Source organism: Bombus flavifrons, chromosome 10, assembly GCF_040668555.2.
Source record: "Bombus flavifrons isolate JBK064 chromosome 10, iyBomFlav1_principal, whole genome shotgun sequence".
In the NCBI taxonomy this organism is placed as follows: domain Eukaryota; kingdom Metazoa; phylum Arthropoda; class Insecta; order Hymenoptera; family Apidae; genus Bombus; species Bombus flavifrons.
Window position 1 is genome coordinate 9,725,388 of NC_138451.1, and position 15,426 is coordinate 9,740,813.

General features: G+C 34.4%; 1 protein-coding gene across 1 annotated transcript; it reads left to right on the forward strand.

Moving 5' to 3' along the window:
• Positions 1-2,147: 2,147 nt before the first annotated feature.
• Argk1 (Arginine kinase 1) lies at positions 2,148-14,473 on the forward strand. Its single transcript, XM_069122508.1, has 5 exons — positions 2,148-2,586; positions 3,402-3,872; positions 12,005-12,365; positions 12,698-13,072; positions 13,201-14,473. Exons 2-5 carry the CDS (start codon positions 3,832-3,834, stop codon positions 13,546-13,548), a joined length of 1,125 nt encoding a protein of 374 aa, XP_068978609.1. The 5' UTR covers positions 2,148-2,586; positions 3,402-3,831; the 3' UTR covers positions 13,549-14,473.
• Positions 14,474-15,426: the final 953 nt, after the last annotated feature.

The following is a 15,426-nucleotide window of genomic DNA, read 5'->3' on the forward strand; positions in this document are numbered from 1 at the left end:
ATATTAAATTCCAGGGAATAGAGTCTCCTCTGCTCTTTAAAATATGCAAGGAGATTCTTCGCTGTTTATTTTATATGATGCATTTAGGAGCCTGTATAGAACGGTACTATTGCTTTTTATAAATTATTCTTTGATCGCTACTGTATTTTCGTACTTTGATGTTTCAATTTATTTTAATAAAATAGTAGATGTATATTTGAGTTTCACTTTCTATTGAGAATATTTGAAATCATTAGAGATAATATATTAATAAATTTAGAAATAATAAAGAAAAATTATAGATTATTGTAACTGTATTATAATTAAAGTAGTATGGTAAAAATAGGCAAATGTTTCTAGCTCGCTAAAGGACAATATTAATTTTGTCGAATACTTATCATGATTTTAATAGCTTTAAAGATAAAAATGTGAAATTCGTCATTTTGTCAGGCTGATAGTTGTTAAGATTAATGTAACTTTCCGATATGTTAATCTTTAATTTCGATTACGTCGTGCTTATGCGAAAATCGAAGTGTTACGAAAGATTAATATACAGAGAGCAAATTGGTCGAGTAAACGTGACCGAGTGTCGTTCCTCTTTTTTTGTTCTCGGGTGAAGTTTCGCTGAATTCGACTGGCTCAGCTCGATCCAGAATTTCTCGATACACCGGTTCTCCGTCGTTTCCCGATCTCCGCGAAAAATTTAGAAAGTAACGCTTGCTATAGACATCATGCAAACGCGTCTTGAAATCGTAAGGAAAAAGAAAAATCAATGGGATTGACATTATCGACTAGATTCATTGTCTATGTAGACACATTTATGTAATTCTGTCGTGGACACAACTTAAATTTTTGTCAAAAAGCAAAAATGTTGATACAGAGCATATTAAAGCGAATACAGATTTATTTTAGCAAAGCAATATTATTCATTTTTATAAAATATAAAATATTCATTTTTGTTTTGTATGGCGCTTTGCAAATAGGGGGATAAGTGGCCAGTGTAATTCCCATATATTCCCATATATTCCCCTATATTGGATACATTTTATTAAATTAAGATTTAATATAAAACAAATATTTAATAAAATTTGATCTTAATTTCTCTGTGGTTATTTGTACAGTTTCAGTTTTCTATGGTAACACACTTTCATAACGGGAATACATTTTCATATTGCTTACACGTTTGACTTTAGTTGGTGGGAAAAGTATATAAATCCCATTGCCTATAAAAGGGTTAACCGAGATATGTCTACTACCCTTTCAGAAGGAATATTGCAAACTACCTAATTTTAAACATCGATTTCCATATTACTATTCACATCCCTTTTGGAAAAATTGCTTTGTATTAAAAGTAGTTAACAGTAGTAAAAAATTTAATTAACACACTCAACTTAAGTTTAACGCAAGTTTTAAACGCATTGCGGTGTTACATTGAACGTCATACGTTTTTAAGCAGGGCCGAAAACTGCCATTCTGACACATTCTATGTCTACACATATAGTTTCTCGTCTGTACAAATGAGTTAGACGCGTATGCGTGATTTTCCACGCATACGTAACACGGGAGGCTGCTGGCTGGTGTAGGTGTAGGTGCGTGCTATCGACCGGGTATCCTTCTGTGCTGGACGCCGGTGTGCCCCACCCTGAAGTGAGTAGCGTGCAAGAGAGAGCGCTATACGTCGCGAGTGAGACGAGGACAACTAGCGCCACGAGTAGTAGGTTCAAAAAGGACAGACGATCACGAGCGAAAAGAAGCGAGAGATGCAGCGAGCGAGAACAAAAGGGACAGAGGAGCACCGTGGAACCGGGAAAAAACAGAGATGGCTTTAGAAGAGGAAAATAAAAGTGGATCCGATGGGAAAAAGCGGGAAAAAGAGAGAGAGGAGGAGCGTGAATTCGCGAAAAGGGGGAAAGTCGTTTAAGGGGAGAGAAGGAGCGAAGTAATGACAGAGTGACAGGAGTAAAAAGAGAGGGCAAGCGGAGATTCGTGTGGACGAAAGGAAGAAAGGGACGGAGAGTCGCGGAGAGAGAAAGAGAGAGAACAGTAGTCTGAAAAGACAAGGACATAGCTAGTGAGGGAGAGGGAGGTAGTGAGCGAGACAGATAGCGAGGGAGCGAGACAGAGAGAGATCACGGCACGCAGAAATGCCTCCTGCTTAGTGATAGCGTAGAGACTGTAGTGTTCACATCACACGCGACACGCCGAGAATTTTTCGCAAGTTCGACGCGCGCCCAAAGTATTATCGTTCTATTCCGCGACACGATAATTGGTTACGTTACAAAACGCACACACTTAACGTGTATATACATATTATATAGAAGAGCGCGAGCGCGCGACCATCTCGACAAAACGCACACATATATAATACGTACGCACAGGACAACGCAGGAGACAGACCGTTCGAAGGACACACGAACAGAGAGATAAAGTACCAGCGAAAAGGATACTTCTCTCGTATAAAAAAGACACTATCTACCTTCGAAGGAACAACGACCATATACGCACATTCCTAACGACTGTGACCAATTTTTAGAAGGCGTTCTTTTTGCGAGGATTTTTCTCGCCGAACCGCGCTCTCTGATCGTTCTCTTTCCTTCTTTCGAGACGGTGAGTAAGAGACCATACATCGATTGCACTGGCTAATCCTTTTCAATATCTTCTTACATAATAGTAAATTATTATTTTACTTTTTTTATTACATTTTTATACTGCAATATTTTTTGGCGCGTTATATGAACGATATACGTCCTAAAAAGGATCGCGAAGTTTTACAACCGGAAGTCGCGAGAATTTCTTCACGTTTGCGTACTCGATATCGATTGACGGCCGTCAGGGTTCCCCGGGACACACGCAATCCGCTTTCATTTTCACCCGCGACCAGGAAAGACATAATAATAGAGTGTAGACGCATTGATCGCGATTGCTACCAGTAACAGACGCCCATTCGCCGATTTTTCCTTCTTACCGGTTCTCAAACGTTCCTTATCTCCCACGACCGATTCTAACTCTAATACGAATTCTTTACGATCGAGGATCGCGTACCAGCGCGAATAATCAATTTTCCAATCGACCGTAGCCGGTGTACGATTCTGTCAGCGCCTTCCGTACTACGCTAGTCAGCCAGTGTGACCGGAACTGCACCGTTCAAGAACAGTTAGAGAATTTATGTGTTCACTAATCTAAATCGACGGAAGTATTAAAATAACCTATCATTTAAAGAATAATATTTATATATAAATAATTATATATACAACATTATTATTTACATAATATATAACAGTATCCAGTGAATCATTTACTACTAGTTGCAATTTATAATTCTCTAACTAAATTGCCCGGTGATGTTAACGAAAATAAAAATTGGAAAGAAAGAGGGGAAGAGACTGACAATCGACTTCTCGGCTTTTTTAAACCATCATTAGAAAGTTTATTCGCGAGAAGAAGAATATTTCGACGGATAATCCCGTGAAAGGGGACAACGATCTGGAAGACACAGGACCTTTGACTCTCTGCCAGGGGTGACTACCCCCCGTCGACGCCAAGGACAACCGGAAGTGCTTCGAAGTACACGCTACATACACAAGTATAGCGTGTCCCGTGTATAACACGCGTTCGTTTTCCGTCCATCTTGCCTCGTCGAGGAAGTGTGCCGCCACCCACACCCTCTCTTGTTCCCCCCGTGAACTTCCGGTCTCGAAGATCCTCCTACAGGACGTTGGGGAAGGAGAAACGTGGTGAAGAGGTGAAGTTCGATTATCGAGAGGTGAACACACGAGGTTCACCGCTCTCTGTCAGTTTCTCGCTCGCTGTCTCTCTCGCCGGGGCGTCGTCATCGTTGTCGTCGTCGTCGTCATGGGCGGATGTACCTCTAAGGATACCACGTCGAACGACGAGTACGTATTCTTTAAATATTTAGGGCGAGCAATTTGTAAGAACGATTACTTTTAGAATTTGTTTGATCTTTTGTGAGAAAGGTATATTATGATGGATTATGTGTACATTTGTATGAGTATTTTTTTGGGTCCGTTACGTATTTATTGTTGTTGGATAAAAAATTTTAAGACAGATTATTTGGGGTTTTTAGGTTTTTTGGGAGAATGCTGTATTATGTGTGTGAGTCGGTTTAGGGGTTCATCGGTGACGTCACTTGGCTCGGTGCCCGCCTAGTGACGTAGCAGGACGTCAGATCAGACATTCATGGAATTCGTAATTGATGCATCGAAGACTCGAGTGAGTCATCTAGAAGTGTGTAGTTATTATGTATGGGAAAATTGTGATCTTATTGGGAAGAGATATTTCTATTGTTCCTTTCTTTTTAATTTTATTAATACAAGGAATGGTATTTCAATAAGTTTTTAATACGTTCTGTCAAAGTCTTACAAAGACATAAAAAACATACGACTTTATTCTTAATAATTATTTACAACAAATTTTTCTCAGATTATAAAAAAAGATTTGGTACTGAATGGATTACAAATATTTTAAAAAGAATCGTCAAAGTAAAATGCACTCTATCTATTGAATAGCGTTATAAAGCATAACCAGGATCTTTTTAAAAGACTTCTACAAATATTGGTAAAATAAAACATACTGCATCTATTCAGTAGTATGAATACACGAAGTAGAGGCAGAGATAGAAACTAAAAAGAATATGTAAAACAGAATACAATCTCTCTATTCAGTAGCAAGATGAAAAGGAACCAGGGCTGGTTTGAAAAATCTCTAAAAACAAATTGGTAACAAGTATAAACACAAAATACATTCTCCCTATTTAATAATAACATAAGACAAACTCAAAATTATTTCAAAAAATCTTCAAAAAATATGAGTGCAAGATATAAGACTAAAATATCATTTGTCGTGTAAAAACACAAGCTTTACGTATAAAACTCGTAGTATCGGTATTATGAAAAAAAAAAAAACAGATTTAATTCGAGTTATTCGTCAGCAAACCATCGAAGTTCCCATCGCTCGATCGTTAAACCTTGCTTACAAGTTACTCAGGACTTCATTATCCTTCGTGTTTCCCACACTTTAAGTATCGAACCGTCAACAGAGTTTATGTCCTCCGAAGTTTGACGTACAGGTCAAAGATCCCTCTCGACTGAAACTTTTAGTGTCTATTATCTTAGACTCTAAGAGTTAGGGAGCAGTTTAATCCGCCAATGTTAAATTAATTAAAAACTGCTTTTCCATTTATCTATATCTATAATTAGTGTATAGTTATTAATTTTCTTGATACTGGATCATAAGAAAAAACTTACTTTTATTAATTAGTGTTGTGTTGTTTCTTAGAGAAATATTAAATGGGAACTTTTTTTCTACCTTTTTTTTATTTCATTCTATTGGTTTAGAATTAAATGTGTTATTTGGACGTTCTCTTAAGTTCCTTATAAAGGAGCTTGGTCGAGTGTGTAGCCGACGTTTATAGTGGGGTAGGGACTACCCCTGTTGGTTCACACAAAAGGGTTAACCCTCTGCCCTTACGCAGGGGCGTGGACGAGAAACAGGTCGACTGAAAAATTTTATTTGCATTTCGCACGATATATCGGCCTATGTTCACTTCGCCTACCTTGTTACCGTTGTTACACTTTCCGAATGAAATATGCTCGCTGGAAAATATTTCAAAGGCTTTTTTTGCAATTTTTAATTCTCCCTCTTTTTTTTCGATTTACGAGGAATGACTAAAGAGCTCTGTGGTAATATTTTATTGCAATTTGTAGAATACTATTTCATCTAGTAAAAATATTTTTTTAGGAATTGCTAATATTTAGAATTTAGAGTATTATTTTCTACGAACTATGCTCTAGTGACAATATTCTTTTTTAAATTATAAAATAACTGAATGATAATAAAATATTTGGCAATTTAAAACAACAATCAATTTTATTATAGATTCCATTTATTATTTTGTGAAAACGAATTTTCCATCTACCGAATGACCGAATTACGCTTTAGCAAAAATTTCTAAATTTTGAAATAATAGATTTGTAATCAAATATTTAGAATGTTAAAATCACACTAGATTTCGTTATAAATTCTATTTATTTCTTGAGGACAAGAATCTCCAATTTTTTTAGAGCAAGGAAACACTTCTTTCTGTTAATTAGTCACACGATAAATATAAGAAACTTTGATTGAAATTAGTAATGACTAAGTGTAAGTTTAATTGGTATAATAAGTATTTCAATCTATTTCAATAAAGATATCGTGATGAGATAAATTAAAAAATACTGTCAGATCATTATTTGATTCTTATCGTTTGCTGTTGTCCGTCGTATTCGTAAAATATCACAAGGAAACTTAAGACAACAATTGATTGGACTTGGTATGGGTAAAGATATTATCTGACAGCATAAGAGTGCAAGTCATTTCCACTGGCATATATGAGAATATAAATAAATATGTGTACAGACTATTAAAAAAGATGTTTCAAGAATGTAATTATTAATTATAATTAATTGAGTAGGCTTAATCAACGTGGATCTGTCCGTTAACTATCTCAGAATATAAGAGTAAAATTACTTTTGTGTATTTACGAAGATTTAATAAATTAACTACTAACGTATAATTATTTCTCATATTAGTGACCGAAATTAATTTTTATTTTTACATTCTCAATTCTCCCTTTTTTTTAATATCATGGTGTATTTAAAAAATGGACGTGCAATATTTTAATCTTTTAAATTATTTGTTTAGAACAGAATTGCAGATCGGTAGCTTATGGAATAATATAAAATTTTCGTGCATAATGTTTTGATCAACACAATTTACGAAAGGGATTTCTTCACTTTTCTAAAATATCTATAAATATATATAAATGTTGATTAAGATCGTAAGTTTAAATGCTGTTGTTTAGCACCTTATCTTATCATTCATTATCATCCGTAATTTTTTTTTTTTTTTATTAAATCGATGGAAGATTAATGATCGATTGAAATCGTATCTAGGTTTATTAGATTACTGTGGTAACAATCGTTAATTTTTATTAGACAGCGTCTCCTTCTTCTACGTATATATTTAAAGAAAACAGTCAATATAAAATATACGAATCTCTAGATTTATATTTCACGATTTATCAAACTTTCATATTACTCCTGACGATGAAATACTTTTGTAGAAGTCTTGATAGCTTCTTCCAAATATAATAATCACTTATTATTTATTACCAAAAACGCACATCATACAGCAGATATCAATAAAGAACATTAAACGAAGAAAATATGAAACCACTGAAGGAAATATGAGAGAACACGTAGTATCGCACTAAAAATTCAAACTGAAATGACAAAATTCAAGCACAAAAATCGTCACTCAATTCTCAATCACTAAAATGATTAATTCGCCATAAAATCCTCGGTGTCGTAAAATCTCGTTTGAAGAAGAAATACGGAAGAGAAGAAAAATCTCGTGTCTGAGAATCTGTTTTCACATAGCGGGGGAAAAACAGAGAGGCGAAGCTTTGGAGACGCGATGGGATCGCGTCATCCTAATCCTGGTCGACGTCGAGTGACATCGTTGTGATTAGCGTCTGGCTGAGTTCTTCCTTCTCGTCGTCTCGTGGTCGTCGTCGTCGACGGATGCACGGTTTCATAAGAGAAAGAGAGGATCGACCGTTAACTGTTCGTGTCGCTTATAAATAGACGCATAACCCGGGGCGATAATCGAGGCATAATCGGCGCATAATCGTCGACAATGGGCGTATGCACGTCGCTGGGCATATGCGAGTCGGATGAAACGAACGTCGAGGACGAGTACGTATTGCTGGTTGGCACAAGCAGTGTTTCGACTCGGTTAAAAAGCCATTATCTGTCCGAATATCTGCAGTCTCGCTCGAACTTTCTCTATTTTACATTTCAACCCTTGAGTCGGTAATACAAATTCTGCAATTATCATTAAACAGAAGCTACATCGATTAATTTTATAAATCATAAGGCAGAGGGAAATGATGGTGTTGCAAATACTATTTTTTTAAATTTACCTTGAAATCTGCTCTATTACAGTAAAAAGAAAAACACCACAGCTTACCACTGTTCTCGAATAAAAAGGCAGAAGGATTCCGTTAATTTATTGTTATTTTCTCTTATGCAATTGCAAACAGAAATAAGAAAGTGAACTTGAATGAGCGAATATAATTGAAAATGATCTGAAAGAGGAGAAAAATTTAGCTTGTGATTGTGAGATTTTTCATTTTTAAAAATAAAGTAGAAGTTATTAATAATTATTGTGGAAATTGGGCGAGGTTGGAATTTCTCCGTTTTGTGAAATAAAGACACGGAAGAAAAGTAATTTGAGAATTAAAACAATTGTTTTATTTTATACAAAAATATCACTCAAGATTAAATGTGATTATTGTACAGCCATTAATCCATATTATTATCTAAGAGATGTAGAATATCGCGATTACAAATAAAATTCTATGAGCATAGATACACATACATGTAATATGAGATTTACAGATTTTTATAGACAAACGTTGAAATACCATTAAGTATATTGATAATGAATTTCTTATTTCAATTAGTATCATTATCCCCTTATATCAATATCTGATGATGAAGAATCACGTGAATTTTGTATTTAATCCAAATATAATCTGCCACTATTATTATCAAGAAAAGTTCGAGCGAAATATTATGTGTATCAAAATGTGTTTCAAAATGTGCACCAACGACGAGTCACGCCTACGTCACTAATCGTGTAATAAGTACATTTTGCAATTTTGCACAAAATAATTAATCTGAGCAACTCTATGTTTTTAAAAATGATAAAGTTTAAAATAGTTATTTTATTGTGATTTCAAATGTTTTATTATTTTGAGCAATATATCTGACACCTTGCAATACAGTCATAACATTAATAAGAAAATACATTTTGTTAATATAATATCCTCTTATGTCACAATCTTATCTCTTTAACGATGTATCATTATTTATCGTATTATTATCTCAATTTTTTCATAAACGATGGACGTTTTCAATGTTTTAATTCATAAAAATTATTAGACACTTAATGCCTAATGGTATTCTCTTTATAACTGCTTGAACTATGTTTTGTACATATTCGTTCCCATATTCATGTATAAAATCGACGCCATGTTTCGAGAACGCGCCCTATCCTCATTCGGTTCTAACCTAACAAACACGAGTAACGATGAGTCCTTTCGATTCACGAGGTAGCGCAATAGAAAAGCGCATGAGATCCGACAAGACAGCTGTTGCTATTGGAATTCTCGATGTCAGGCTCGTTTAAACTCCTTAAAGCCCTCTCCACATCAAAGGATACCTTTGTGAGACCATTGGCTCGACTCTTTGATAATTCCATCTCTCGACAAACTATTAAACTATTTGGAACTTGGTGAGTAGCACCAAGGATATTCGATTGACTTCTAACAAATTTTTCTTTTATATTTTTGTACGTTTCCTTATTGTTTGTACATCACCATATTGTTAATTATTAGATGTTTCATGATAGTTAGAAAACTTGTGATTTATTATGATTGAAATAACCACGTAGAGCTTATATGGGAGAAGAAAAATGGCGAAAAAGTGACAAATTTGTATCCCTTCAGGCACCTAATATTCTAACAAGGCATCACACATTGCATACTTTGTCGTTAACGATGATTTTATTGAAGAACTATCATCCGAGGAAGAGAAGGATGAAACGTAACAATAATTCTTCGTATTCAATACATTCCATTTGTTTTCGAAGTAAGTTATAATATAATAACAAACATGTTTCATAGAACATTTATATTGTAACGTTTTACCTTAATTTGTCGCGTGTTATTGTTATTAAGTAACAATATTAATATCAACTTTTCTTTATAAAATAGCGTTTGAACTTTTATATTTTTTTTTACATTTCCAAGTTAATGATCATTTGAAATCAGAAAGTTCCAATTCATATTTTTTTGTCATAACTAATTGTACTTTTTATGATACAATTAGGACTTATAGAATGATGTCTTACTAGAATTTTGTATATGCTTGAAGGGGTACTTCACCACTTTCCGACTATCATCCTTTGTTGAAGCATCGTTATCGTTGATGAGTTTTGAGTATGTTTTGAGGATTCGACTGACTTTTAATAAATGTTTCTTTTATATTTTTCTATATTTTCTTATTGTTACTCATCAGATGTTTCATGATAGTTAGAAAACTTGTAATTAATTATGGTTACAATAATTAGTATATAGAGCGTGTATGGGGAAATTTGTTGAAGCATCGTCATCGTCGATGAGATTGTTTTGTAATCATGGAGTTGCAAGAGGGTTGTGAAAGTTGCATTACGATGAGGGTGATGTTACGTAAAAGTTATATGGGTTATGTACGACATACAAGGTGTCTCAGAGGAAAATAATGAGAATAGTGGGGGATGTTTTAGGAATGGATAATATGTAAACTATGTATTTTTATGCGTTTATGAGAAATTTAAATATGCAAAAATTTATAGAATATATATATAATACGCAGAAATATACAAAATATCCAAAGTACCTTTACCTAATATCTTACTCCTTTTCATTTGTTTAATTAAATTCGTAGAAGTTGCATAAATATCTGCGCTCTATTAATAAGGTTCTTTTTGATTGGGTTTAGTGGAACTAGTATGAAAGGAATATTTTTATTAACAAATTAAGGACCGAATAGTGAAATAGTACATAGTACGTAAAAACTAAAGAATAAAAATAAAGAAATTGAAAATAATTTATATATCATTATTAAGATACGAAAAATGCATTGAATCTTTTTCGTAGTCGCAATGTTAAAAAAGAATAGGATTCTATGATGTAAATTGCTTGAACAAAAAATTAAGTAAAACATTGCGTTAACGCGTTAATGTTTCAATAGTACACCATAATATTTAATTTTTATAGAACATTAGGTTGTAATAAAAATTGTTTATAGTTTATTGGCGCACTTTTTATTCAATAACATTATTTAACATTAAATTTTTAAACATTAGTAAACAACGTGTTTTGATAAGTTACGTTTATTACTTTAAATAGTTTGTTTGAATTAATTCCAGAAGAGAAAATTAGCTTGAGATTATTATATCTCCACATATGAATAATGGAATGTAAAGAATGTGTTAGTGGTTGTAACTCATTCATTATAGTATAATATACAAATACTTTTTAGTGATAATAGATAGAATTTGTTAGATATATTATATTCATATATTTTAAATGTATTAATTACAATACAATTTTTGTTAAATATCAATTAGCAAAATATATTTAATAAAAAAGAGGGAAATGAAGAGTATACTTCATCGCAAATATTCAAAGTTAAATTCTGTTTCACTGCAATTAAGAACTTCAATATTTGCACTGCTATCTTGCTGCTTATCACCAATTTCAAAAAGCTTCTACGTTTATGATATGTACATAAAAATGCGACTGTTAAACCAATTTTTATACAAGCCAGATACTATGTATGCATATCGATACAGCGGATTTTCTAAAATCTCGAAATATATTCCATTGTACTATCGCGTATATCGTAATATAGCAGACAGTTATGACTATCGTAGACGATCTGGTACGAATAATACGTGCAAATAAACACGTAATTTTTCACGATAAGAGACACTGATAAGAAATTAAACGACCTTGTTACAAAAGTCTCGTCTACCTACGCTATAATTGATTTCCAATCTATCATCGAAGTGAAAAACATTATGTATCGAATAGGAAAGAAGGAAAGACTAATTCTCCTGGTTCTACTAATCTATTTGATATTCTTTTGCTTCATGTAAAATACGGTTATCTCATAAGTGTAAAAATCTGTTTGTAGATCCATTGCATTATTTTACATTTTGCATTCATGATTTTACTATCTTACTGTCTTGTTCTTGTATTGATTAATTTGGCAAAAATTTCTAGATTCAATCTACTATATTTTTAAAAGTAGTCAAGAACATTAAAAAAATGTTGAAATTGTTTTAAAAATTATTTTCCATCTCGTATATTCTTCCGGAGAATACTTAATTTATAGTGTAATTTAATTGTTTATAGCAAGAAAAATAGCAATATGGTTGACCAGGCAGTTTTGGACAAACTGGAAGCTGGCTTCTCCAAAGTGGCTGGCTCTGACAGCAAATCTCTGCTGAAGAAGTATCTGTCCAAAGAGGTCTTCGATCAACTGAAGACAAAGAAGACTTCCTTTGGATCCACCCTGCTTGATGTGATCCAGTCTGGTGTAGAGAATCTGGACTCTGGTGTCGGTATCTACGCGCCTGATGCTGATTCTTACACAGTTTTTGCTGACCTCTTCGATCCCATCATTGAAGACTACCATGGTGGCTTCAAGAAGACTGACAAGCATCCACCAAAAGACTTTGGAGACGTCGATAGCCTTGGCAACCTTGACCCAGCTGTTAGTATTGAGGATTGTAGTCTAGATGCAATGAAACGCACAGTATTTATTATAACATACAGGATTAAGATCAATATAGCCAATATTATTGCAAATTTATTTTTATTCGGTAATAACTATAAAACTATAATTATAATAAATTCATACTTATTCAGTAGTAATTACGATGTTAAAAAGGGAACTAGATTTATCTTCAAATTTATTCTTCCTAAGAGCTATAATTACTATTACATAGAAATTAGAAGAATGATTCCTAGGCAACTTCTAAGATAACCATTCCTCTCAAGAATTTAATAAATATAAAGTATTGATTAATCCTTTATTCTTCCCAGGGTGAGTTCATCGTCTCCACCCGTGTAAGATGCGGTCGTTCTCTGGAAGGCTATCCATTCAACCCTTGCCTGACTGAAGCTCAGTACAAAGAAATGGAAGAGAAAGTCTCTAGCACTCTGTCTGGCTTAGAGGGTGAACTCAAGGGAACTTTCTATCCTCTAACTGGTATGAGCAAAGAAGTTCAGCAGAAACTGATCGACGATCACTTCCTGTTCAAGGAGGGTGATCGCTTCTTGCAAGCTGCCAATGCTTGCCGCTTCTGGCCCACTGGCCGTGGTATCTACCACAACGATGCCAAGACCTTCTTGGTCTGGTGCAACGAGGAAGATCATCTCCGTATCATTTCCATGCAGATGGGCGGTGATCTTGGACAGGTACAAAAAATAATTAAATGAAGTATGATTAAACAAATATCCGCAATCTAATGACTATATCAATGATCGTAGGAACAAAAAAGTCTATAGCCTTTCAAGTTAAGTAATTAACATTCTTTTCCTTGAAGGTCTACCGTCGTCTGGTGAGCGCCGTGAACGAGATCGAAAAACGACTTCCCTTCTCCCACCACGACCGTCTTGGTTTCTTGACCTTCTGCCCTACCAACTTAGGTACTACTGTCCGTGCCTCTGTACACATCAAACTGCCTAAATTGGCCGCTAACAGGGAGAAGCTTGAAGAAATTGCTGGAAAGTTCAATCTCCAGGTTCGTGGTACTCGCGGAGAGCACACCGAGGCCGAGGGTGGTATCTACGACATTTCCAACAAACGACGTCTCGGTCTGACCGAGTATCAGGCTGTGAAGGAGATGCACGATGGAATCGCCGAGCTGATCAAGCTCGAGAAAGAACTTTAAACAGCGCGCCAGAAAAAAAGCAACCACGCGATCATTTCCCCCTTTTATTCGCCCTTTAGACGTTCTTGATACATCGAGGATCTCCTTTCCTTCGAAAAACGAAAACGAAATTCAAACATCTTTAAGAAATTTTCATACTGTTCCCCGCATAAACTGAAAGAAACGCGTATATCGAAGAGGAATTCGGAAAGAAATTTTCGAAGAGTTTGTAGCGTGATAAGAATGTATTATAGTTTGTTCACGTTTTCAAACGTGAGGAAGGAAATTAAAGAATAATAGGAGGATATCCTAAAAAAAGAAACAATTTCTAAAAGACAATGGGGCATTTCTGGGATTTCTGATCCACGCTTTTTGTCACGTGGTATAATAATGGTGGTATAATATTGTTTTGGTCCTCGATGTGCTAAGATCTCTTCACGCAGCTATAAAGCGCGTTCTTAGAGTTCCAAACGGAGACGATGTAAGCGTCGTTCGCGATAAAAATTGATTCTATAAAACTCTAGCTAGCCTAGTCAAAATCTAAAGATCGAATCTTAAATATCCTAAATTTTTGAAAAAATATCTAGAATTGTCGTGAACGGTGAACTTTTGCACGTCTCTACGGTCTCCACCCCCCTCTTTACACACGCGATATGATTACTATTATTATTATTAATTAATATTATTACCGTTATATTATTATTATTATTATTATTATATTATTATTGTCTCTTACGTTGACTCAAGTTCCTTTGTATCAATCCGTACGAACAAAAAGAAAATGGAAAAGAGAAGAAAAAGCTTGTATTATAAGTTCTATATAATACGCATTATATTATATCTTTAACAGTATTTTAATTTTATTTCACCCTGTTTTCTTCTTTCTTTTTTTTCTAAGGACATGTAATATCCAGCATGTAGAAAAAATACACGCAGTATTCTTTCATTTTCTCTATCATTCCTTTCTTCGTTTTGCCTCGAACCTTTTGCTTTTCTCTTTCTACCACTATGAACCGGAAGTATCGTTGTATCTGCACCATGTTGTCTCGCGATGGAAATAATTCAACATTTGTAATAATGTCTAATGACAAGGAAAAAAACGAGATATATCGTTATGTATGACGTTTAACATTGATCGAAAACTACAAACGGGTCGTGAGACCTTCTACTTAACACGTTGAGGACGCCCTGGATTTTTGTACGGTGTTCCATACGAGAAATCGATCCTTTTTGACCCTATTTTCGACGAAATAAGTCGCGTCGTTTGATATCAATATAAAAGACGAATTTGTATGGATGAAAAAAAGGCAAGAAACGTTTTGTCGAGAATATTACAATATCTGGATTTAGTTATATAATTCTACATCTGAACTGCCGCCGCTTTGAGAACTGTCAAAACTCTTCTGAAAGTATTGGCTTTAACAACCTTTTATGTTTTAAAATTAATATTATCTCATCTTTCTCCAAAAGTGGAAAAATTTACGCTCAATCATTGCGACAGTTTAGTGTGTGTATAAATTTTATTATCTTTCTTTTTATAAAAATTGCGAAAAATAATAAGAGAAGATTCTTCGAGCGTTAAAAAACTGGAAGATATGACAAAGAAGTGTCAAGTCTCCATTTTGAAACCTAAATTTAGCGCGTGAATCCGGTCCTTGATGTGTTAAAAAAACGCAACGAGTGCAATATCTGCAGCATCTCGGTGGCCGTTTTCTAACGTGTGTAGGAAAGGATGTTACACACATATTGTTTTTCCATTCTCATTTTTTACTAAAACCAAGAACATCTGCGACAAATATAGCATACTATGTGCTGCAGCTGAGGCGGTAACAGCTCCACTATCAGATGTATGAAGATGTGAATTTAAAACACGAATAAAGAACATACACAATAATTCTC

Bases quoted from the DNA above. Each gene is read 5' to 3' on its own strand.
- Argk1 (XM_069122508.1), top strand. From the start codon at position 3,832: ATGGGCGGATGTACCTCTAAGGATACCACGTCGAACGACGA. The intron at 3,873-12,004 runs GTACGTATTCTT...AATTGTTTATAG, and splicing joins GATACCACGTCGAACGACGA to CAAGAAAAATAGCAATATGG. The intron at 12,366-12,697 runs GTTAGTATTGAG...TATTCTTCCCAG, and splicing joins TTGGCAACCTTGACCCAGCT to GGTGAGTTCATCGTCTCCAC.